The sequence below is a fragment of the Macaca mulatta genome, chromosome 10, assembly GCF_049350105.2.
Source record: "Macaca mulatta isolate MMU2019108-1 chromosome 10, T2T-MMU8v2.0, whole genome shotgun sequence".
Classification (NCBI taxonomy): domain Eukaryota; kingdom Metazoa; phylum Chordata; class Mammalia; order Primates; family Cercopithecidae; genus Macaca; species Macaca mulatta.
Window position 1 is genome coordinate 11,632,496 of NC_133415.1, and position 26,493 is coordinate 11,658,988.

At 39.9% G+C, this 26,493-nt stretch overlaps 2 protein-coding genes across 4 annotated transcripts in view; one reads left to right on the forward strand and one right to left on the reverse strand.

Moving 5' to 3' along the window:
• Window positions 1-4,184, reverse strand: part of GRAP2 (GRB2 related adaptor protein 2) — a 71,415-nt gene extending 67,231 nt beyond the window's left edge. Inside the window, exon 1 of one of the 3 annotated variants that reach the window (XM_077948405.1) lies at window positions 3,932-4,184. The gene's annotated coding sequence lies outside the window, so the exon portion shown is untranslated. 3 annotated transcript variants of the gene reach the window in all.
• A 6,838-nt stretch (window positions 4,185-11,022) lies between these two features.
• The window catches only part of ENTHD1 (ENTH domain containing 1), a 148,571-nt gene continuing 133,100 nt past the window's right edge, over window positions 11,023-26,493 (forward strand). The window contains exons 1-2 of the mRNA XM_001099911.5: window positions 11,023-11,088; window positions 17,443-17,946. Coding sequence (XP_001099911.1) covers window positions 17,598-17,946 — 349 coding nt within the window. The 5' untranslated portion in view covers window positions 11,023-11,088; window positions 17,443-17,597. The remainder of the gene's footprint in view (window positions 11,089-17,442; window positions 17,947-26,493) is intronic.

The window sequence follows — 26,493 nt, forward strand, 5'->3', positions numbered from 1 at the left end:
CATGTCGATTCCATCTTCAAAATGTATTAAAAATATATATGAACTCCAGTGAAATAATCAATTGAGGCAAAGATTATTACCTAAAGTCACTGGGTGACAGTTTGTCGAGAAATAGGATATTGCCACAGTGCCAAAGTGTTTATGAGATACACTTTGAGATACCCCCTGAGACTACTTGCTAATTGCAAAGGGTAAAAAAGTACCTTTACAACAAGAGATCCCCTGAGCAAGATCACAACCTCAAGCCCTGATCAAACTTGGCATCACACACAGTGGAACAACCTGGCATTCTGTACCTCCTGATAAGATGCAATATGGAGCACCCAGTGGTACCTTGCAAAAAATGTTCAATCAAAATCAAATCATGCTTTTAGTACTAACTTTGAGCTTACAGGAAATAAAGTAGGTAGAGGAACAAATTAACCATGAGGCAACAACAAATTCAGAAACTGGGACCTGGTACAAGAGAACTGGCTTAATCTTTAAAAACATCCAATGTTGAAGAAAGAAGCATGAGACCCAACTGCAAAATATGTTCTTATTTTTAAAAATTAGATTTAAAAAAAAAATGGTATAGAAGACATTTGGGGGGACAAATGGGGAAGGTTAAATCTGCACTAGCTATCAGGTGATATTAACGACTTACTGTTTATCCTCTTAGGCCTAATGATGGTATTGTGGTTAGATAGAGGAATGCCTTTATTCTTAGATGAGTACTGAATTATTTCAGAGTGAAGTATTATTTTATCTGCAACTTACAAGTAATTCAGAGAGAAATAGGTATAGATGGAACAAATATGGCAAAAAGTTAGCAATCGTTGAACGTAGATAGTGAGTACTAATATTTCAACTTTTCTTTATGTTTTATGTTCAGCTATTTTCTCACTATCTTTTCTTTTTTATTTTTATTTTTGAGACAGGGTCTTACTTTGTTGACCAGGCTGGAGTGCAGTGGCACGATCTCAGTTCACGGAAACGTCTGCCTCCCAGGTGCAAGCAATTCTCGTGCCTCAGTCTCTCAAGTAGCTGGGATTATAGGCACCTGCCATCATGCCCGGCTAATTTTTGTATTTTGGTAGAGACAGGGTTTCAGTGTATTGGCCAGGCTTGTCTCCAATTCCTGACCTCAGACGATCTGCCTGCCTTGGCCTCCCAAGGGCTGGGATTACAGGTGTGAGCCACTGTGCCCAGCCGTTCTTCACTGTCTTCTTAAGGAACGTCTTAACATTTTCTTTGGAGAGCATGTAAGACTTTTATCATCATGTACTTTGTGATAGTTTAATTCTCTAAAAGTGTTGTTTATAAATGCATATTTAAAAAGAAAATCTTTAAAAATTATTTACTGAATTCCTACTGACTCAAGTTTATTGAAACTTAACGTTAACACTGTTGAAGAGGACTTGGTGCCTAGCGCCAGGCCTGGCATATAGTAATTGATCGATAAATGTTTGTAAAATGCTTATCTGTTAAACAGGGCCATGCTTTCTTAAGAATTTTTAAGTGGAAAAGAAAGGGCAGGCCAGGTGCGGTGGTTCACACCTGTAATCCCAACACTTTGGGAGGCTGAGGCAGGCAAATTGCTTGAGTTCAGGAGTTCAAGACCAGCCGGCGCAACATGGCAAAACTCTGTCTCTACTAAAAATACAATATTAGCCAGGTGTGGTGGTGTGCACCTGTAGTCCCAGCTACTTGAGAGGCTGAGGTGGGAGGATCACTAAGCCCAAGGTAGTTGAGTCTGCAGTGAGCTATGATTGCACCACTGCACTCTAGCCTGAGTGACAGAGTGAGACCCTGTCTCAAAAAAAAAAAAAAAAAAAAAAAAGACTCATGAGACTGTGTTATCATCATTATTATTATTTATTTTTGGAGATCCGCCCACCTCGGCCTCCCAAAGTGCTAGGATTATAAGCATGAGCCACCGCACCCAGCCAAGGCTGTGCTATTTCTTTACAGACCAAGGTACGCTGGGCAAATACCTCAAAAGGACAAAATGGGGACCTATCGACCCTATTGTTTGATTCAAACAACTTATAAAGATTCTTGAACAAGTTTTGAGTTTGTTTTATAGGGGCACAAAAATGAATAATCTGCCCCCAGGATTATCCAGCAGCAACTGTTACTTATTTAAGAAATCCTGATGGAATCACACTTACTGACACATTTTTCGAACGACTGCAGACTTTTCTTGATCCAGGAAAAAAGGGCAAGTTCTACTCAAGTTTAGGCATGAACCCTGTCAGTCATCAACACCAGTGGGTGTTATTATCTGGGAATCAATAAATATGTTGGAACTAGGATCATTTTCAGCTCTTCTAGAAAGCAATAGTTCTAAAAGAGATGGCTTCAGGAAATAAGTAAGAGACATTTTGTATAAGAAGTTGGAAGAAAATGATCAAGAGTCAAAGAAATAACTAATGATGACATTGTCTTGCATTTTTATAGTGCATTTTTCCTAAGGTATTTCATATCTATGTTAACTCATTTATTCTTACAATATCCCTACGAGGTAGACAGAACAATTGAAAGGGATTTTCACCAGGCCTAAGACGTCGGAGATATTCAAAAGGATATTGTATTAGCAACAGAAATATTTCTTCATATTGAATAGATTGATCATCTCTTTCTCCTCTGCTTCAGTAAAGTCATTTTTTAAAAAGATAAAATCTATTACAATTTGGGGAGAATAAGATTTCAGTTTACCACATGGGAGACACTCCAAGTTTAATCTAAAAAAGCAGTTTTATTCAATAATATAGGGCCACCTCTCTTTTACAAAAAAACAAAAAAGGGTATGAGTCAGATATTTTTCAAATTTGAAAAGTAAATATACTTAGGTGGTCCTCTATTTACACAGTGTTCCTTATTTAATAGCAGATGGTTTTGTAAAGAGGGTCACTATAAAATTATTTTATAAAGTTTTATATACAATACTGGATTGTTAAAGGAGAGTAACTTCTGCTAAATGCTCTTTCTGAAACCAAAAATAAGAAACAAAAAGGACCCACTAAAGAACTAAACCGTTAATGACAAACGTTGCTGCACAGAACAAAAGATTCTTCGACCTGAAGTTTCCCATCCTCGGATAACGTAACGAGAGCACACGAAATTTTTCCTATTGGATGTTTAGATCTAAAACATTTCCCTCTCCTAGTTTATCTAGGGATGTATATGTTCAATAGTGTGCAAATTATGTTGCATATACCTTATTAAGAAGGCCTAATTCCAGGTAGGTAAATACGGTAATTTTTTTTGACAGTATACCTGTCAGCGCAATACGATACATTTTAAATTAGTGAAACCGTTGGTTGGTATGTTCAATCCTCATGTTCAGGAAGAGTTAGGACAAAGAACACAAAGCAGCTAACTTCAGACTGGATGCCTAAACCAGAGACAGTCACAGGGATGGAGCCTAACGGCTAGTACAAAGAGAGACAATACCCTTCCAAAATACACTTCAACACAAAGTCTTCTTTTTTGTAAAGGAATGAAAACTGGTGTTCTTTGTATAGGTAAGAAAAATGCAAACAGAACTAGAAATTCAAGCAAAGGGAGAAATCCTGATCTCAGAGTGCTGGTGTTCATTCATCACTGCTCAGCCCTCTACCACCCCCTCCAACCCCTTCCAATTTGGATTAAATCCTGACCATGGTGAAGTAGAATTTTTACCTCTGTGATCCCAAGGTCGAAAATCTTTCCCCGAGATGCTTCTGAAGCCAGTTTGTGGAGATTTTTGTGTTATGGACTGGGTAAGGAACAAGCGTTCTCCCAGTTCACTTGATAGAAGTCAAATCCCATCACCACAAACATTGTCACGGCAAAAGGTTTAGAGACATTAGCTGATGGGACTTAAAAGCAGTATTCAGAGAACTAATGAGATTCATTTTAATTAACTCATACAAAATATATGTACAGATATTGTATAATGACATACCTTTTGGAAGAGAAGTGGTTTGTTGAATTTATGTCTTGGCTTTGATGCCGAGTTATTAGAATCCTTTCTGGCAAGAAGGAAGACAAATTCAAGCATCAGAATTACTGCATTTCAGAGTACGGATCCACTTTGTGCTGTCTTCCATGTACCACTCTGAAAGAGGGTGCAAGTTTACAGATCCATTAACTGTGCCTCCTCCTCCCCACCTCTTACTCCCTCCTCCAAACTAACCCTAGTCAGCCCTGCAGCCTGCAGGCAAACCACACAGGAACTAGCACATACGGGGCTTCAGAGAGTTGGGCGTGAGCCTTAGATTATGTGGTTTTGTTTTCTTGCTGCCAGTGTTGAACTAAAATGCAGGAGGTTCACTGAAATACTTTTGCTTCTTTATGCTAGGTTTCAGTTTTAACAATATCCCTCCTGAACACTTATGTTCACATAAGAAAATTTCTAGTCCTAGATATGGTCCATCAGCAAGTCGATCTTAAGGAAAACTCTTATTCTCTTAGTACAGTCATGCAGCCCAAGGAACATTAGGGCTTCTTGGGGGAACTTATTTAAGAGCACCCTTGATCACTCACAATGTTAAAATCCCAGGGAAGATGCTTTGTTCATGCGCTCAGTCTGTAATATTACTCTTGACAAAAAAAGAAGAAACATTCTGAGCTGGGATGACTTCTCACCCCAGGTTTGCCACAGTTCAGCATGAGTTGGAACCAGTTCCTTCGATTTCTGGGACTTCAATTTGTGTTGAGTCTTGGACTGAAGGCTTTTCGGGATTTAAGACTTTCCATTGACCTTATATTTTGTTACCTTCAACTTCCTTAGTTCTTACCTTTAAATGTACCACTCACCCTTCCCCCTATATCAAATGCAACTTGTGAAGGCCTCTTCCTTTCTCTTTGCTCTTGCTAGAAAATGGATTGCCAACGTTGCATCTTTTACAGAAAATTAGAGACATTGCTACTTGCTAAGTGGTGCCATTCAGAGTTTGGGAACTGGATCCAAGATGAGGAGGGAAATGTTGGCTCACCAGAATGTTCCTAGCATTAATCCCTGGAATACCAAGAGGGCAGTGTCAAGGAGAGACTCAGTTTGGGTTCTAAAATTTAAACTTTTTCTGCAATGTGAAATGGCATCCTTTTCCATCTCTTGACTTCTTTATATCTAAACCTTGCTTAAAATTTACTTTCTTAAAACCTTTTCCTTGGTTATAATTGCTCAATATTTTTATTGAAATAGAAAAGAATCAGCAGAGTGTCATGGTGATAGAAAATGCTCAGTAAACATTTGTCGAATGAGTTAAAGGAGGTAATTTTCTGCCCATAACTCCTTTTTTTTTTTTCTTTTGAGATGGAGTTTCACTCTTCGTGCCCAGGCTGGAATGCAATGGCACGATCTTGGCTCACTGCAACCTCTGCCTCCCGGGTACAAGTGATTCTCCTGCCTCAGCCACCCGAGTAGCTGGGATTACAGGTACCTGCCACCATGCCTGGCTAATTATTTTTAGTAGAGACAGGGTTTCACCATGTCAGCCAGGCTGGTCTTGAACTCGTGACTTCAGATGATCCGCCTGCCTCGACCTCCCAAAGTGCTGGGATTACAGGCGTGAGCCACCGCACCCGGCCGTGTAACTCTTTAATAACAGGCTTTCTTCTTATTGATGCAAGTTTGTCAAATTTTCTTAAATCCTGGTTACATCTGAAAAGGATTTCTGCTATTTCCACATTATAAAGATAAAATATAAAAAATAACAACATCTTGCTACTTTAAAAATAATAACATCTCAACCTTGGCCTCAGAATTCTTCAGCCTCCTAAGGACCTTCTTGGATCATTACATTGAACAGCTCTATTGCCAAGTTTTTAAATGCTGAAATCCTCTGGCTACAGTCCTTAGTCTTCGATAGCTCCCAAGTCAATGGTTTTGAAATGGTTAAAGGAGTCCCTAAAATTCTATGGTTGGGGAGTGGGAGCGAAGGGAAAATGCTGAATGGTATTTCACGGAAACTATTATGGTGTTTTCAGCTTGTACCCCAATGAAGAAGCTAATTTCGCACCGGGCACTACTCCCCAGGGAGCAGAATATAATCCTTCCCCTTACAATCATGGGACAGATTGCAGAACAGAAAAATCTCAAAGGCAAGTTATTTTGGTAGTAAGTACTGATTGACAGACATGTTATGTAGCACATAGTGGGAGAGAAGCAAGGCCACTTGAGTGGTTTATTTCATAATCGCTCTTTAACTGAACGAGAGCAAAGGCAGATCCTAAGAATAAAGACCCTAATATGAGAATGCCAGCATTTCAGTACTCACTATCATGATACACTCAGAAAAACAGCAGCAAGATGAGGAGGCTACAGTAACATGTGAAATCTGGACTTAGCCACAGTGGAGAAGTTTCTTTTTCAAACCATACTTTGTTTAATTTTTTTTTTTTAATCAATTCCTTTAGAGGGATCATTTGTCTATATCTGAACTTCTGGGGTTTTTTTGTTGTTGTTGTTGTTTGTTTTTTTGTTTTGTGTTTTGGAGACTGAGTCTCACTCAGTCACCCACACTAGAGTGCAGTGGTGTGATCTCGGCTCACTGCAACCACCACCTCCTGAGTTCAAATGATTCTCCTGCCTCAGCCTCCGAAGTAGCTGGGATTGCAAGCACCCGCCACCACACCCAGCTGATCTGTGTATTTTTTTGTACAGCTGAGATTTCACCATGTTGGTTAGGCTGGTCTCGAACTCCTGACCTCAAGTGATCCACCTGCCTTGGCCTCCCAAAGTGCTGGGATTACAGGCGTGGCCACAGTGCCTGACCAATATCTGAACTTCTTGTCCATAATTATGCTTAATTTAACTTTATGGTAAAATGTGTACTTCTTATTCAATAGTATGAATTCAGACATTCTCTTTTCATTCATTCAATAGAGAAAGTTTGAGCACCTATTCTGTGTTAAGCTTCTTCTAGGTTCTGGAAAAGCACCAGTGAACAAAACATAATCTCTGCCCTCCTGGATCTTACATTCTGGTAAAGGGAGAAACAGCAGGTACATCAGATGGTCATACTGTTAGGGAGAAAAATAAAATGACGCAAGAGCCGTAGAGAGTGGGGCTGAGACAGGGGTTGTGATTTTATGTTGGGAAATCAAAGGACATTTGAGCAAAGTCCAGAACCAAGTGAAGAAGCCAGTACTTCCCGGATGGATATCTAGGGAAATAGCTTTTGCAGGTATAGGGACTAGCAGGTGCAAAGACTTCAGGTGGAGGCATGTTTAACACAGTGAGTGAGGTGGAGAGGAGTTGGGATGGGGATCAGAGAGACAACAGAACATGTAGGGCCTTGCTGGCCATGGCGAGGCCTTTGGATTTTACTCTGAGTGAGATGGAAGCCAATGGAAGATTTTGAACTGGGGAGTCATATGATCTGACTTGGGTTTTAAGTTTTAAAAGGGTGGCTTTGGCTGTCGTGTTGAAATTAGATTGCAAGGGAGCAAGAACAGAAGAAGAGAGACCAGTTGGGAGGCTATTGTTGGCCGGGTGTGGTGGCTCATGCCTGTAATCCCAGCACTTTGGAAGGCCAAAGCAGGAGGATTACTTGAGGTCGGGAGTTTGAGACCATCCTGACCAACATGGAGAAACCCCGTCTCTACTAAAAATACAAAACTAGCCGGGCATGGTGGCACATGCCTGTAATCCCAGCTACTCGGGGAGCTGAGGCAGGAGAATCGCTTGAACCCGGGAGGTGGGGGTTGTGGTGAGTGGAGATCACGCCACTGCACTCCAGCCTGGGCAACAAGAGCAAAATTCTGTCTGGAAAAAAAAAAAAAAAAAAGGAGGCTACTGTCATAGTCCAGACCAGAGACCAGAGATGGTTGTGGCTTAGAACAGGATGATGTAAGTGGTGGGAAGTGGTTGGATTTTGAATATACAGGGTGATTGTAAAGTCTAGAAACATAGATAACGTTATTGTATCTTGTATTAGAATATAGCATCAATAAATCATTTATTATCTAGACTGGGTAGCCACCTTGTATTTCAAAGGTAAGCTCGTGGATATCATGAGAGCTGTGAGAGACAGAGAGGAGTTAAGGTGACTCCCAGGTTCATGGCCTGAGACCCTTGAAGCAAGGATGTGTCATTTACTGACAGGAGAGACCATGGGAGAGCAGGTTTGGAAGGCAAGACCAGGAGTTTGATTTTGGACTTACTGAACTGAGATGCCCATGAGACATTCCAGTGCAGAGGTCAAGGTAGTTAGATACATGAGTTTGGAGGTCAGGAGAGGCTGAAGAGAAAACCTTGAGAGTTGTCAGAATCAAAGAGTATTTACCGCTTTGCAACTGGATAACACTACCTGTGGAGTAAATATAGATAGAGAAGACAAGAGGTTAGAGAATGGGCTCTTTCAAAGTTGAGAGGTCATAGAATTGAGAAGGGATGAGACAAGGAGATGAGAAGGAGAAATGGTGTCCTGGAAGCCAGGTGAAGCAAACTGTGTTCACTTTTGTAGAATCCCAAGTTCAAAAAATTAAAGGAAAAAACCAATCAAGCTACCTTAGAGCAATATTTGTATTTAGTGGATGTTATAGTATTGCAACTAAATTGTGCCCCCAAATGGAGGAAAGCAGATAAGAAGGACCCCTTACATAATGTCACTTGAACAGGGTTAATTCCACTAAGTTGGTAACACTTGACACTTTTGCCAAGCCTAACCAACTCCCCCACTGTTTACTGGGACTTCAGTCTTTAATCTTACCCTGTCTCCTACTTCCCACCTGCCTCTTCAATCACCTTCGATATGCTGACTACTCTTAAGTCTATGAACCTAGGCCCAAACCCTCTTCTTTCAGTGATCTCTATTCAACTGTCCCCTGAACATCTTCACTTGTTGCTCCCAAGGCTCCTCAGATTCAAACTGTACAAAGCAGAATTCCCCATCTTTCCTGCCAACTGGCCCCTCAGATCATGTTCATCTTGGTGAACAGCAACAGTCATTTACATGGTCACTCCAAAAAGAAACTTAGTCCCTGTAGACTCCTCCTTTTCCCTCATTGCCACATATATTTGGAGCCCGGTCCCATAACTTCTATCCTTTAACATTATATGTAAAACTATATGTGTAAGAGGAGAGGGAGCAGAGTGGAGATTCACACTGTGCCCATGACTTCTGCCTTAGTTATGGCCTTCATCACTTATTGCCTGAACTATCAGAACATTCTGTTCTTCTTCCAGTTCCTCTGCTTCCAATCTATTTTTTTGAGCACATACACAGATTTATTTTAATAGGAGAAAATGAATGAATTTAAAAACAAAAAAATTGGAATCTCTGACCCTCTCCAAATATAACAAGTAGACTTGTGTCTGAATTGCCGATAGAGCTTAAAATCAAGGACCAAAGATTGGTCCTTAGAGTAGGGGAAAGAGCTAGACAGGAGATTTGGGTTCAAGTTTCAGGTAAACTGCTTCTAGTTAAATATCTCTGGGCAATTATTGTAATCTATTTGTTTTTCCAAACTCAGTTTAAGCTTACCTCCTCCAGGAAGCCTTCCCTGACTACACAGATTTAGACAAGTCCCCCTTTCACTCCCATAACACTGTCTGCCTTTATTATGGCAACTACTTACAACTGCCGATTTATTCCTGCTTCCTCCTTTAGAGTATTAAACTATAATTTCCTTTTAGTTTCACAGTTCAGCATAGTGCTTGGCACCTAGCAGATGCTCAATAATGTAGAATGTATGCATATTCCACAAACTCAGCTTTCTCACCTGTACAATGGGATAATAATGCCTACTTCTCAGCATTCCTTTGAGATTTACATAAGCTATGCATATAAAAAAACTTCATAAAATATAGCTCAATGTATAAAATACTTGTAGTTTGTCCCCCACTATTTTATAAAGTCCAAATACCTCAACATAGCATTCAAGGCCCTGAACAATGTTTTCCAGGTCACCTTTTCGATTTCCCTCTGGCTCCCACCCCATTACTCTATATTATAGCCAGCCAAATAATATTCCAAACTCACCAACTTCTTTCATACCTCCTATCATTTTATATCGGATTCACCTATCTACACGTCAGTATCAGTAATATGGGCTACTATCATTATAATTATGATTGAAATAGTAGGAGATAGAAACAAATGTTGCTTTTGTCTACTAAGCATTTTGTTATCCTCTGTCTTTTCCCCTTATCCTAGTCAATATTCCATTCAAACATACGGGTTCAATTACATTTTTCAATGCCTACCGGATAAAATTACCTTGTAGTATGGATAAGGTTCTTCATGATCCGACTTCCTTCTGTTATTTAACCTTCCTCTACTGCTCCACTAATAGCCTTCGTGACAGCTGTAGTAACTACAGTATATGTAGTTTTCCCAAGATAATAGGCTGGCTCAGCTTTCATGCCTTTACACATGATGTGTCCTTTGCCTCTTATGTCCTCCTCTACTTTGTCTATCCAGTGAACTCCCTGTCAACCTTTAAGATTCAATTCAGATGTAAACTCTTCTGTGAAACCTGCCCTTAAATACTCAGTGGCAGAATTAGATGCTCTCTTCTCTCTTATTATGCCATACATATCTTGTCACAATCTTCTGTGACGGTGCCTGTCACCTCCACTAGCCTGTAAACGTATCCAGCAGAGGGCTGCTTTTTATCTCCGAGTCCTTACCGTCTGGCACAAAGCGGGTGCTCACGGAAAATCAGTTGAATACATCAACAACTATCCGTCAGTGGCACCTGAAGCCATGTCATTGGAGCTACCCCATCATTGCCCATCACACACTGCTCTTCATAGACTACTATTACATTCTCTGTCCTTTGAGGTGGCAATCACGTGCTGGTGGTATTTCTAGTCAGTTAAAATGACAGTATTAACACACTTGCAAACATTCATTTCTTGAAAGAAGGATTAGGGCAGTGTCATAGCCCGGCAGACTGTGAAACGAAGACATTTACCTTCATTCCCCTTGGTACTCTTTAGCTCCGGTTTTTGCGACCACCTTGCTTGAGGCCCTGAGAGGAACTGCACCAGGGCAGGAAGTGAGGAAGCGGAAGTGGGGACCGGCCTGGGCCTTGGGCCTGGCTGGAGTAGGTGGAATATCCTGGGGCGAGGAGGTTTGGCCCCTGGGCAGCGGCCGGCTTTCCTCTCAGGTAACAGCCTCTGCTTGGGAGTGGTGATGGGACTCAAGGCGGGTCTGGAAACATCGGCTGCCATCCCACCTCCCGTTTCCTGCCGGCACCGTCGGAGTCCAGATTGGGGCGGGAGGGCGACGAGGCGGTTACCATCCGCAGGAGGCGAAATCCCTGTGGCGTGACGCCATCACGTCCCTCCCGCCTTCTAGGAGCTTCCCTGAGGTCCAGCCTTCCCCTCCGCAGTGCATTGCCGGTTCTCCGAGGGTAATTGCTGGTCTGATTCTCTGTGTGACCGAGCGCCCAACACCTGGCTCATCTGGTACACAGCCATCATCTGAAATGGGGGTTGGATGAATGAAGACGAGGATGCCGAGGAAAGGCCCTGCCCACAGAAAGTTGATTCTTGCTCAGCCTCCACCCGCCATTTTCAAAATTCTTTCCAAAGCATCTCGTTTCTTCCTCCCACACAGCCCTGTCTGGCGATTATTCTTTGTGTTGCGGATGAGGGTACCGAGACTCAGGGAAGTTGTTAAGTCTTAGGAAATGGCAACGCAGGACCTCAGATCATGGCTTTGAATCCTAATTAAAGGAGAGAGATGAGGCATGTGAGCGTTCAGCGAAGAGTAGCTGTTTACTCCAGGGGGTGAGGTGTGTCTTGTGCACCTCATTCTCCATTGCCTAGAATGGAGCCTGCCACATAGTAAACTCTGGAAGATTATTAGTTGAATAAATTAATGAACACACACTTGGGGCTCAAAAAGATTAGACTTTCTGCCTCTGACAGTATTCTTTTCATCAAAACAGTAACACCTCCTAATGGCGTGGTAGTCTCTATAACCATTCTCCCGTAGCGTTCTTGACCGGAGCTCATTTCCTTCCGAGTCAAACTCATGTCTATAGGCAGAACCTGTACAAACACAAGAGCTGTTCTTTCCTCATAGTTCCACCTTAAATGCATCTTTTCAGAGATGGCTCCGGGCACTCAGCCTCTTAGATGCTATTGTCATTATTGTCCCAAGTATTTGGATAAAGTCAGTTTAGCTCCTCTGTTCCTTATTCTCAATCCTGAAATCAAAAAATTTTTGGAAACCAATTTTCCCTCCAACTCATTTGGTGGTAAAACTTGGCCTGAGGCCATTGTAGTCTTTTTTTTTTTTTTTTTTTTGAGACGGAGTCTTGCTCTGTCGCCCAGGCTGGAGTGCAGTGGTGTGATCTCGGCTCACTGCAAGCTCCGCCTCCCAGGTTCACGCCATTCTCCTGCCTCAGCCTCCCGAGTAGCTGGGACTACAGGCGCCCGCCACCACGCCCGGCTAATTTTTTGTATTTTTAGTAGAGACGGGGTTTCACCTTGTTAGCCAGGATGGTCTCAATCTCCTGACCTCGTGATCCACCTGCCTCGGCCTCCCAAAGTGCTGGGATTACAGGCGTGAGCCACCGTACCCAGCCCATTTGTAGTCTTTATTCCAAATATTTACATGTTTTTATTGCAGACATGTTAATGTGTTTAATTGTTCAGAGCAGCCCCACACCTTACTGTGGGTATCATGTAATATATGGTATAGATATGGCACTATTCTTGAAAATTCCACCCCCTCACTGCACCCAAAAGAGAATTTCCACAACTCATCTGGCCTCAAAGGATTTGGATAAACGATCGTGGACTGATAGTTTAATGCCACCTGATAAATCATTTCCTGTTAGGATTCAGATGAAATGGGGAGAAGGAAACAGCATTGTGAAAGTGGGCAGATCTAAAAAGAACACTGAAAGACCTTTTCAATGTAATCATTTGTTTTGCTGGGAATTATTTAGGAGGAAAGCTCCTTAACTGAATGGTAAGTTTTAGTGTGAGGTTCATGTTTTATGTTTCTCCACAAAGCCATACAAATGGTAGGTACTCAAGAAATATTTGTTGATGATTTGAAAATATTTGCTCAAAACTATAGAATTTTACTTGACAATTACAAGAGCTAGGTTTTATTTTTTAAATGCCATGCTTTATAGGAGTTTGTGACCATCTGGGCAGCTAGTAAGAACCCGTGTCTAAAAAAAATATTTTTTTAAGGCCAAGCACGGTGGCTCACGCCTATAATCCCAGCACTTTGGGAGGCTGAGGCGGGCGGATCACTTGAGGTTGGGAGTTCGAGACCACCCTGGACAATATGGTGAAACCCCGTCTCTACTAAAATTACGAAAAATTAGCTGGGCTTGGTGGCTCGTGGCTATAGTCCCAGCTACTTGGGAGGCTGAGGCAGGAGAATTGCTTGAACCTGGGAGGCGGAGGTTGCAATGAGCCAAGATCGTGCCACTTCACTCCAGCCTGGGTGACACAGCAAGACCCCATCTCAAAAAAAAAAAAAAAATTTTTTTTTTTTTTTAATTAGTTAGACTTGGTGGTATGCAACTGTAGTCCCAGCTACTTGGGAGGCTGAGGCAGGAGGACTGCTTGAACCCAGGAGTTTGCAAGCAGCCTGGGGTACATAGTGAGGCTTTATCTCAAAAAAAAAAAAAAAAAAGTGATTGTAATTATAAAGCTATAGAATCAGTGCAGGTTTATCCCAAGGCATTGTGTCAATCAATCATTGTGTCATTTGCACAACACATGTTTCTTGAGTACCTACTGTTGCTAATTAGCTGTTAGGGATAGGATTACAGTGGTAAATAAGACAGTCAGGGTCCCTGCCCCAGGGAGCTTCTAGTTTGGTGGTGAAGAAAGGCACTGAGCAAATAACAAATAGGTCAGTACAGATTGTTACAAGTGCAATGAAGGAAATTAACCAGGTGCTGGGGAGACCTAAGTAGTTAGTGTGGTCGGTGAAGACCTCTCAGATCTGTGACATGAAATACCTAACTTCTTCCCTCTATTTCTAAATATTATAGCGAGTAGGGTAGCCAGACAACCAACATTCAAATGTGGAAATTTACCCTCTTGGGCACTAATTTTGTCACATCACTATAGTGATAACAGTCTCACAGTTATTTGATGGTATGTGTAAACAGCATTTTCATATAGTCAGATGTCTAAAACACAATAAACCAACATATAATTTACAACTAACACCAATTAATTGAGCTCCTTGACAGTCTGAAAAGATAGCAGTAGTAGAATGGTGTCTTAAATATTCTGTGTTCATATCACAAGGTAAAGTTCAAGTCATTGTACATTAGTAAGTGATATGAATTCACTTCTCTAGACTTTTTTCCTTGTGATTTTTCTAATGGTTGGGGTTGTATTTATTTCTGAAATGTAAATTCATGTAAATACATGAAATGTAAAGTCATGTAAATTCATTTTAAACTACTCTATTGGATTAGAAGGCTATTATTTTGATATTTTTCTGGGTTAGAAAATTCATTTAAGAAAACGGTTTTTAAAAGTTTAAAATACAGGTTAGAGAATGTAGAAAAACCTAAAAATTACGATTGTCCTTCCAAAATATAGATAGGTAGCTATCCAAAAAAGAAAAAAAATTTAACATTTGTTGTTCAATTCCAGCAAGTTGTGATTCTAACAAGGCTTTAAAAGAAAATAGACTCGTGAAGAAACAGATCAATATGTGTTGCTCTAAGCCAATGTCATAGTGCATCTCTGCCTTGAGTGAGTTTGGTAGAGGGAAAAAAAGGACAATAGATAAAGAAAACCCTCATGATTGAAAATTTTAATAGCTTACCGAAATAGTATAAATCAGGTTTTCACTGCAGGAAGGAGTCAAATAAAAATGATTGTGTTTGAAGTACAAAAAAGAGAAAATCAGAAAGTTGTAGAAATACAACTTCTCTTTTTCTTCCTAGGGTTAATGATAGTGTCTTTCTGAGAAATCTTTTTCTCTTTTTTTTTTTGAGACGGAGTCTCGCTCTGTCGCCCAGGCTGGAGTGCAGTGGCACAGTCTTGGCTCACTGCAAGCTCCGCCTCCTGGATTCACACCATTCTCCTGCCTCAGCCTCCCGAGTAGCTAGGACTACAGGTGCCCACCACCATGCCTGGCTAATTTTTTGTATTTTTAGTAGAGACGGGGTTTCACTGTGTTAGCCAGGATAGTCTAGATCTCCTGACCTCGTGATCCACCCACCTCCGCCTCCTAAAGTGCTGGGATTACAGGCGTGAGCCATCATGCCCGGCCGAGAAATCTTAATTAAACAGATATTTAATACATTTTCTTATTTATTTATTTATTTATTTTTGAGAGAGAGTCTCACTCTATCTCCCAGGTTATAGTGCAGTGGCGTAATCTCAGCTCACTGCAACCTCTGCCTCCCAGGTTCAAACGATTCTCATGCCTCAGCCTCCCAAGTAGCTGGGATTACAGGTGTGTGCCCACCAAGCCCAGCTAATTTTTTGTGTTTTTAGTAGAGATAGGGTTTCGCCATGTTGCCCAGGCTGGTGTTGAACTCCTGAGCTCGGGTGATCTGCCCGCAGCGGCCTCCCAAAGTGGAAGGATTATAGGCGTGAGCCACCACACCCAACCACTTATACAGGTACATTTTCTGTCTCGCTTAGTTAACAGTGTGTTGTATTTTTACCAAAAAGAGGTTATCATCTCTTATTTTTTAAAAAAAGAAGTGATAGTTTATTTAGGATGCTTCTAAAAATGTGTGTCTTCCTTTAATACACATACAGAAATTAATCAAGCCTGAGCTAGTTATCTGAGGTGGTCAAGGGAAGCAAAACTAAAAGCAGTGAACACATTTGTTATGGATTTTAACATTTTTTTCTTTTGTATGTGTGCAGTTTCTCTAGTAAAATCTGATTATAGATCTTCTAGGTTTCGTTGGATCTGGATGTTCGTCAGGGCTCGAAATCAATTTGATACACCGTCTTGGCAGCCGGCAGTGGTGAATCACTAGGGAAATTGCAAACTAACTGACCCTCCTTAATACAAAATAATGAAAACAAGAAAGGGAATGGTTTCCTATAAACTGAACTGATCATTCACAAGCATTGTGTAGAGTTTGGGGGCTGCATATCCTTTGTAAGTTTCAGTATATGGGCCTCTCTGTGTGTCCTTGTTTTGAGACCTGATAGACACAGGCTGATCACTGCAGGATTTAGAGAAATCCTTGTATTATTTGAGTCTTACTATTGACACTGTTTAATCCTAAACTCATTCTTCTTTTTCCAAAGGTGAACAAATAAAGTAATTTAACCTTTCCCTCTAATTTACCAGGCTTATCTGGACTACAATAGAGGTTTTAGGGTACCATGAGTTAGCTGTGGAGTCCACTGATGTGCAGCTGTTTGTCTTCATAGTTGATCCTCCTTTCTTTTAGGTTTAGCAGGCAAGCAGATTGTATTTAGATCTGATTCTCAGGCTTGTAGTTCTAAAAACAATACAGTCATAGGGTCAGTGGGTGATTCTAAGACTCAATTTTACCCCCATTTTAGTTATTCTCAGAACATAATGCTTTTATACATGACAATATATCTTAAGAGATGCCTGAAATCCTAGCATTTCATGAGGCTAAAGTGGGAGGATCACTTGAGGCCAGAAATTTTTGACCAGCTTGTGCAACATATGGAGACCCCCATCTCTACAAAATATTTAAAAATTAGCCAGGCAGGCTGGGCGCAGTGGCTCACGGCTGTAATCCCAGCAGTTTGGGAGGCTGAGGCGGAAGGATCACAAGGTCAAGAGTTTGAGACCAGCCTGACCAACATGGTGAAACCCCGTCTGTACTAAAAATACAAAAATTAGCCAGGTGTGGTGGCGTGCACTTGTAATCCCAGCTGCTCAGGAGCCTGAGGCAGGAGAATTGCTTGAACCCAGGAGGCAGAGGTTGCAGTGAGCAAAGATCCCGTCACTGCACTCTAGCCTGGGCAACACAGGGAGACTGCGTCTCAAAAAAACAAAAAAACAAAAAAACAAACAAACAAAAAACACGGCAAGGCACACACCTTGGGAGGCTAAGGCCAGAGAATTGCATGAACCTAGGAGTTTGAGGCTGCAGTGAGCTATGATTGCACCACTGTACTTCGGCCTGGGAAACAGGGCAATACCCTGTCTCTGAAAAAAAAAAAAAAAAGAAAAAGAAATGTCAGAGTGCAAGTTCTGTTTTTTAAAATGTTGACTTGTCTACTGTCCATGTAATGCTTTGTAGCCATTATATTTCTGGCCAAAGAGGTTGGATGATATTTTCTGCAGAAACTTCTATGACTAGAAAGACAACCTGTATTTCTTTAAATAATATAGGCCAGTTTCTCATGAGGGATTTTCCCATACCTATCCTAGGAACAGTTATATGGTACCCTCGATTCTGGCTGCTGTAAGTAAGGGGCTGATTTGGAAACAAAACCTAGATTTGCAGACTGATTTAGTCTTCTATAGACTTAAAAAAAAGTATAATTTTAATTTTTTTTTTGTGCTTTCCTTGCAGGAAATTGATACTTTATCAACATAGAGATTAATTATTTGTATTTGGGAGCAGCAGCACTGGGGACCAATTACCTGTCAAGAGTTTTATAAACCAGTGACATAAACTGTTATTCCATTGCTTTCATCCTCCATCTCACCTTGGAACTTGTATTACTTATGGCGTTCAGGAGACAAGTGAAAAACTTTGTGAAAAATTACTCAGATGCTGAAATAAAAGTCAGGGAAGCAACTTCTAATGACCCTTGGGGTCCCTCTAGTTCTCTGATGCTAGATATCAGTGACTTGACTTTCAACACAATTTCTCTCTCAGAGATTATGAATATGTTATGGCACAGACTCAATGACCATGGGAAGAACTGGCGCCACGTGTATAAATCCCTTACGCTAATGGATTATCTCATCAAGAATGGATCAAAGAAAGTTGTTCAGCATTGCAGAGAGGGGTTCTGTAACCTTCAAACACTAAAAGATTTTCAGCACATAGATGAAGCTGGAAAAGACCAAGGTAATGGTTAAAGAAGTTTATATAAGCTGGGTATGGTAGTGTGCACCTGCAATCCTGGTGCTTGGGAGGCTGAGGTGGGAGGATCACATGAGCCCAGGCATTTGATGCTGTAATGAGGAAAGATTGCACCTGTGAATAGCCACTGTACTCCAGCCTGGGCAACATAGCAAGACCCCGATCTCTAAAGTTTAAAACAAAAGTTTATAGCATGTGCCAATAAAGATTAGGAGGTTTGGGGGATCATTTTCTATCAGGAGGTGGGGAAGAGTTGTACTTAAATGTACTAGCTATCTTTCCTCTGGGACAGTTATAGTTTCCAATTTAATCCTCTGTATTGAGTCTTCAGTGCCTTAGAGAACAATACTTTTTTCAAAAGGAAAAAAAAAGCGAACACACTTAGGTTTCTGATAAAATGATACCTCATAGAAAATGAATAAAGTGAATAAAACAGGAGGCACGGCAATTTGGTGTAATAATGTCACTATAATTCATAATTATAATTAAACTGGAATTTAGTCATAAATTAAGGAAATATTTCCACAGGCTGGAATCTTCAAAGACTATCTAGATGGAAGCAGTTAAATGAATACAAAAATTTAGATCATAAAATAATTCTTTCGGGGGCGGAAGAGGAGGTGCAGTAGGGAAAGGATAGGATCCTGAGATGATTCAGTAGTGCCTGATATTCTACAGTGGCAAAAGGCTCAGCGCTTCCTCTTCTGCTACTGTAAAATTATAATTTGTGTTTAAAGTGAATAGTTTTATGAATCATGAGAAGAGGATAAAATTCAGAGCATTCTCTCTGGGAAGCATGCATTTTAAAAATAGACCTTTTTTTAAGGGCAGCTTTAGGTTTACAGAAAAATTATGCAGAAAGTTACGCAGAGTTCCCATTTACCCTTCCCCACTCAGACACAATTTCTCCTAATAACATCTTGCATTAGTGTGGTCCATTTGTCACAATTTATAAGCAAATACTGATACATTATTGTTAACGAAAGTTCATATCTTACATTAGGATTTACTCTTTGTGTTCTACAGTTCTATGGGTTTTGAAAAATGCATGGTGTCATGTGTCCACCATTCCACTATCATACAGAGTACATATGTCCTGTGCTCCACCTTTTCATCCTTTTCCTCTCCCCTTGAATCCCTGGCAACCACTGGTCTTTTTATCATCTCTATAGTTTTGCCTTTTCAGATGTCATAGAGTTGGAATCTTAAAATATGTAGCTTTTTCAGACTGGTTTCTTTCACTTGGCAATATGCATTTAAGATTCCTCCATGTCCTTTCATAGCTTGAGAGTTTCGTTTTTTCTTCTTTTTAAAAAAAAAAACTTTATTGAGATATAGTTCACATGCCATGCAATTCACCCATTTAAGGTGTACAGTTATGTGGATTTTGGTATATTACAGTATAATTTTTCAAAATTATAACTATAACATAAAATTTGCCTTTGTAAGTATACAATTCAGTTGCATTAATTACATTCACAATGTTGTGCAGCCATCACCACTCTTGGTAAAACTCTTTCATCACCCCAAACAGAAACCCCATAACCATTAAGCAATAGCTCCCCATTCCCATTCCACCAAGGCCCTATCTGTCTCTCTAAATTTTCCTGTTCTAGGTATCTCATGTAAGTGGAATCATACAGTATTTGTTCTTTTGTGTCTGACTTATTTCAGTTACCATAATGTCCTCAGGGTTGTCATGTTGTAGGATGTATCAGAACTTTATTCCTTTTATGTCTGAATAATATTCTATTGTATGTACATTACGCATTTTAAAAATTTACTCATCTGTTGATAGACTCTTGGGTTGTTTCTTTTAGCTATTGTGAATAGTGTTCCACTGAACATGGGAGTGTAAGTATCAATTCAAGTTCTGGCTTTCAGTTTATTTGGGTGTATACTTAGGAGTGGAATTGTTTGATCATATGGTAATTCAGTGTTTAGCTTTTTGAGGAGTTGCTAAATTTTTCCATAGTGGCTGTATCCATTTTACATCTCCACTGGCAGTTTAAAAATGTCCCAGTTTTTCTGTATTCTTGCCAGCACTTGTTATTATCCTTTTTTGTTGTTGTTGATTATAGCTATCCTACTGGTTGTGAAGTGGTATCTCACTGTGGTTTTGATTTACATTTCCCTAAAGACTAATGATGTTGAACATCTTTTCATGTCGTTGTTGGCAATTTCTATGTCTTCTCTGGTGTAACGTCTATTCAAATCCTTTGCCAATTATTAACTTTTTAAGACAACTTTTTGAGTATTAAAAGTTCTTTATATATTCTGGATACAAGACCCTTATCAGAGAAGTGATATGCAAGTATCTTCTCTGATTCTATAGATTCCTTTAATTTTGTTGGAGGTGTCTTTTGATGCACAAAATTTTTAAAGTTTGAAGTGCAATGTATAATTTTTTCCCTTGGTTACTTGTGCTTTAGGGGTCATATATAAGAAACTATGGGCTCCATTGTCTAATCCAGGATCATGAAGATTTATACCTATCTTTTCTAAGAGATTTATAGTTTTAGCTTGTACATTCAGGTCCTGGGTCCTTTTTGAATTAATTTGTGTATGTGCTGTGAAGTTTAACTTCATTCTTTTTCATGAAGATGCACTGCTACCATTTATCGAAAAGACCATTTTTTCCCTATTGAGTTATATTGGCATCCTCGCAAAAATCAATCAACCAAATAAGATGTATGGGCTTATTTCTGTACTCCCAGTTGTTTCATTGATCTATATGTCAGGCCTTATGCCAGTACCATACTGTTTTGATTACAGTAGCTTTGTAGTAAGTTTTGAAATTAAGGAGTGTGAGTTCTCCAACATTGTTCTTTTATAAGCTTTTTTATTTATTTTTTTATTTATTTTTTCTATTCTGAGTCTCTTGCATTTTCATTTGAAGTTTAACACCAGCTTATGAATTTCTGTTAAAAAGATGGCTAGGGCCAGGTGTGGTGACTCACACCTATAATCCCAGCATTTTGGGAGGTGGAGGCAGTCAGATCACTTGAGGCCAGGAGGTCAAGACCAGCCTGGCCAACATGGTGAAACCCCATCTTTACTAAAAGTGTCAAAAATTAGCCAGGTATGGTGGCACACACTTGTAATCCCAGCTACCTGGAGGCTGAGGCATGAGAATTGCTTGAACCTAGGAGGTGAAGGTTGCAATGAGCCAAGATCACACCACTGCACTCCAGCCTGGGCAACAGAGTGAGACCCTGTCTCAGGAAAAAAAAAAAAAAAAAAAAAAGATGGCTAGAATTTGGCTGGAATTTTGATGGGCTTACATTGAATCTGTAGATCAATTTGGGGTATATTGTCATTTTAACAATACTAATTTCTCCAATCTTTGTACACAGGATGTCTTTCTTTTTATTTAGATATTTTTTCACTTCTTTCAATAGTGCTGTGTAGGTTTTGGTGTACAAGTCTTGCATTTCTTAAGTTTTTTTCATTTTAAAGATTATTTTCCAGTTAATTTCAGAAGTTCTTGCATTTCTGAAAGTTATTTCTAAGCATTTTAGTCTTTTTAAAACTCCAGTAAATGGAATTTTTTTTTTTTTTTGAGGTGGAGTCTCGCTCTGTTGCCCAGGCTGGAGTGCGGTGGCACCATCTTGGCTTACTGCAAGCTCCGCCTCCCGGGTTCACACCATTCTCCTGCCTCAGCCTCCAGAGTAGCTGGGACTCAGGCTGGAATTGTCTTCTTAATTTCATTTTCAGATTGTTCATGGCTGGTGTATAGAAATACACCTGATTAACTGATTTTTGTATGTTGATCTGTCTACTAGATCCCGTCATGTACAAATAGTTTCACTTCTTCCTCTCCAATCTAGATTCCTTGGCTAGAAAGAAGTGTTGAGAGCAGACATCCCGTCTTGTTCCTGCTCTTTGGAGGAAAGCTTCCTGTCATCAAGTATGTTAGCTATGGGTTTTTTCATAGATGTTCTTTATCAGGGTGAGGAAGTTCTCTTCTATTCCTAGTTGTTGAGTGTTTTTATCATGAAAGAAAGTTGTCTTTTTATGCATTTGTACCTTTTATATGTATAAGATAAGGTATACATGGATGTGTTTAAGTTGACTATCATAAAGATCTTTCAGATTCCCTAACAGTTGATCTTAGCACCAAAGCAAGTACAAGTACACCATGCTAGACTTTATGAATACTCTTGATAATTTATTACCACCAAGAGAGCAAGAAAAATGCAAGTTAGAACTGAAATGTCAACAGAAGCATAGTGCATTCATTTGTTGATTATGGAAGGTACATTAGCAATTAATTGATAACATTGTACACATTATTCACTAATACAAATTAATGAAAAAGATTCCATTGGGGAAAATACTATCTTTTACGTATTTCTTTTTGTGTATTTTTTCTTTTTTTTTTCTTTGAGATGGAGTCTCACTCTGTCACCCAGGCTGGAGTGCAGTGGTGCTATCTCGGCTCACTGCAACCTCTGCCCCCCAGGTTCAAGTGATTCTCCTGCCTCAGCCTCCCGAGTAGCTGGGACTACAGGCACCTGCTACCATGCCCTGCTAATTTTTGTATTTTTAGTAGAGACAGGGTTTCACCATCTTGGGCAGGCTGGTCTTGAACTCCTGACCTAGTGATTCACCCGCCTCAGCCTCCTAAAGTGCTGGGATTACAGGTGTGAGCCACCGTGCCCCGCCCTCTTTGTGTGTTTTCTAATGAATGTGATATACTAGAAGAGTAGCTGTTGCCATAATTTCACTCATACTTAAATAAATGTGCATTCATTGAGGATATATACTTGCATAACAATTTGTTACTGCTGGGGTATACAGTCAAAATAGTTTGCAAACCACTGGCTCTCAGGATAAAGTCAGGCCCCTTAACATGTTTCCAATCTACTTTTCTGCTCTTACTTCCCTAGTCCTCAATGTGGCACATTGCATTAACAGTCATTCCTAATATATTGTTTCCTTACACATTTCTGTGCTTATACTTAAGATTTGTCTTTCCCCTTGAAATATTCTTTTATCACTGTCCATGTTTTGAACTCCTACTTAATCTCCAAATCCTAGCTCAGAATCCTTTTTCCCTCTATCCCCAACTACTCTTTCCCTCATTGGGCGGAATTAATTGCTGCAGTACTTTATTCATAATATCAAAGCAGTGCTTTTTATGGTATATTTTATTGATTTTATATGTCTCATTTTAACTAGATTGTAAGGGCATGTACCATATGTTAATCATCCTTTCACCGTCAGGCCTGCACAGAGTAGACAGTAAATTTTTATCAAATGGAAGTCATATAAAAAAACAAGAAAGAAAAACTGCTAGATAAAAATGATTTTGTTGACTCGGAGAAGAAAGAAGGCAGTGTCAAGTCTGTACTGAGAAGTGAATGAAAGAGAAATTATTTGGTCCAAGTAATCTATATCTGGAGCCTGCCGTAGTTACAGGTTATCAAGACAGATGAAGACAAAAGAAGATATTATAGAAAAAAAGGCTTTCTTGGCTCTCTTATTTGGTCTTTACACTTGCTGTTCCCTTTCCCTGGAATGCTGTTGTCCAGAAACCTGCATGGCTTTCTCAGAAAGTCTTATTAGAGGTCTTCTAATTCTACCCTAGTTATAAAAAACAGCCCGGCCTCCTCGTTGCACTGACATGCCCTGGCCACCTTGTTTCATTTTTCCCCATAGCACTTCTCATCTGACATAGTGTATATTCTATTTTAGGATGCGTTTATTGTCTATCCCTACTAAAGTGTGCATTTCACGACGGCAGGGACATTTTACCTTTTATGTCCGCTTCGTCCTTGCCCTATCTCCAGTATCTTCAGCAGTGCCTGTCACATGGTACATGCACAGTAATTAATAATAGTTATACTAGTAGGAAAAACATTGGGAAAACAAATAGGAAAAATTGGGAAACATCAGAGAATAGTAAGTGACTTTTTCAAATCATTTCTCAACACATTTTTCTTTAATCTCTAGACAACTTTTCAGGCGATATATCTCTGAATTTAAGCAGTGAGTCTAATTGTTAATCTGAAAAAATTAATTCATGATTTTCCATGTGTTTCCAGACTTTGGTGACATTCTGTATTGTACTTACTGTAGTTCTAAAAGAATCACCAGTTGGATACATTGCTTTAAAGTTAAAGGTACTTCACAGGAAACACTGTCGAGGCTATAGAAGGACATATTGAGCATATTGTTTGAAATGTAACTAACGTAGTGTTTAAAAATAAATTTATTCTGTATTTGCTAACTTTTGGGCTCTTTTATTAGCAAGCATGTTTACTACACTTTGTAACAAGTGGTATTCTCAACACTTGGCATGCATGAATTCATTTAATCTTCACAACAGCCCTTTGAGATGGGAAATGTTATTGGCTCCTTTTTGCTGATGAGGAAACCAAGCTGCAAAGAGGTTGAATAACTCTTCACACAGCTAGTTAGTGGTAGAGACAAGATTGCAATCTAAGCATTTTGGCTCCAGAATACATGTTCTCAACAACTACAGCATATTGTTGAATGAAAGAATTAAGAATGCTATCCTCATCCTGATCATTCTGTTCACTCCTTTACTCCATCCTGTCAGCATGTGTCATGTTTCCAGCTTTGACCAAACATTTAACCAATTACATACAGCAGGATGGAAGGGGCTGAGACTGAACTAATTCTGATCACTATCCTGGGACAAGAATTCAGAAATTTAGCCTTTTTATTAAAAAGTTTTTTAAAAATATACTTTGTTTTTTTAGAGCAGTTTCAGATTCACAGCAAGATTGAGAGGAAAATACTGTGTTCCCAAATACCTTCTTCCTCTGTACATGCATAGCCTCCCCCATCATAAACATCCTCAACCAAAGTGGTACATTTGCTACCGTCGATGAATATATAGTTACATATCATTTTCACCCAAAGTCCATAGCTTACTTTAAGGTGTACTCTTGGTGTTGTACATTTTATAGGTTTGGACAAATGTACAATTACATGTACTCATCATTATAATATCACGCAGAGTAGTTTCACTGCCCTAAAATTTTTCTGTGCTCTGCCTGTTTTTTCCTCCCTCCTTCAGCTCCTGCAACCATTGATCTTTTTACTGTCTCCATAATTTTTCCTTTTCTAAAATGTCATTTAGTTGGAATCATTCAACATGTACCCTTTCAAGTAGGCTTCTGTCACTGGGCTGGAGTGCAGTGGCATTATCAGAGGTCACTGAAGCCTTGAACTCCTGGGCTTAAGCGACCCTCTCAGAGGAGAATCAGCTTCCAGAGTAGCTGGGACTGTAGGTGCACACCACCACGCCCAGCTCATTTTAAAATTTTTTGTGGAGACAAAGTCTCACTATATTGCCCAGGCTGGTCTTGAATTTGTGGCCTCAAGCAATCCTCCTACCTTGGCTTCCCGAAGTGTTGGTATTATAGGCATGAGCCATTGCGCCCAGCCTCATTTCCTTTTAGCACTTAATAGTAGCCCATTGTCGGGATGAATCACAGTATATTTATCCATTCAGCTACTGAATGTCACCTTGATTGCTTCCAAGTTTTGGAAATTACAAATAAACAACTATATGAAGTTTTTTATGTGGACAATAATTTTCAACTCCTTTGAGTAAATACCAAGGAACCTGATGTACTCAATTGTATGGCAAGAGTGTTTAGTTTTATAAGAAACTGCCAAACTGTCTTTTAAAGTGGCAGCCCCATTTTGCATTCTCACCAGCAATAATGAGAGTTCCTGATGCTTTACGTCTTTACCAGCACTTGGTGTTGTCAGTGTTCTGAATTTTGGTCATCCTAATAGGTATGTATATAGTATCTCTTATTGTTATTTTAGTGTGCATGTCCCTAATGACGTATGATGTGGAGGATCTTTCATATGCTTACTTGCCATCTGTATATGTGTTTTTTTTTTTTTTTTTTTTTTTTTGAGATGGAGTCTCGCTCTGTTGCCCAGGCTGGAGTGCAGTGGCGTGATGTTGGCTCACTGCAAGCTCCGCCTCCCGGGTTCATGCCATTCTCCTGCCTCAGCTTCCCAAGTAGCTGGGACTACAGGCACCCTACGCCCAGCTAATTTTTTTGAACTTTTTAGTAGAGATGGGGTTTCACTGTCTTAGCCAGGATGGTCTTGATCTCTTGACCTCATGTTCCACCTGTCTTGGCCTCCCAAAGTGCTGGGATTACAGGTGTGAGCCACTGCGCCCAGCCTGTATATCTTCTTTAATGAGGTGTATGTTAAGGTTTTAGGCCCATTCTTAAGTCAGGTTGTTTGTTTTTATTGTTGAGTTTTAAGAATTCTGTGTATATTTCAGATAACACTCCTTCGTCTCATTTTTTTTTTTTTGCAAATATTTTCTCCCAGTCTGTGTCTCATCTTTTCATTTTCTTGACCATGTCTTTTGCATATCAGAAAGTTTAATTTTAATGAATAACACTATACTGCCTCATGGGTAGTGCTAGTACCTTATAATAATAAAATAATTCTGATTTCTTCTTCCCATCCCTTGTATCATTGCTGTTACTTATTTTGCTTATACATAAGCATATGTGTAAGCAT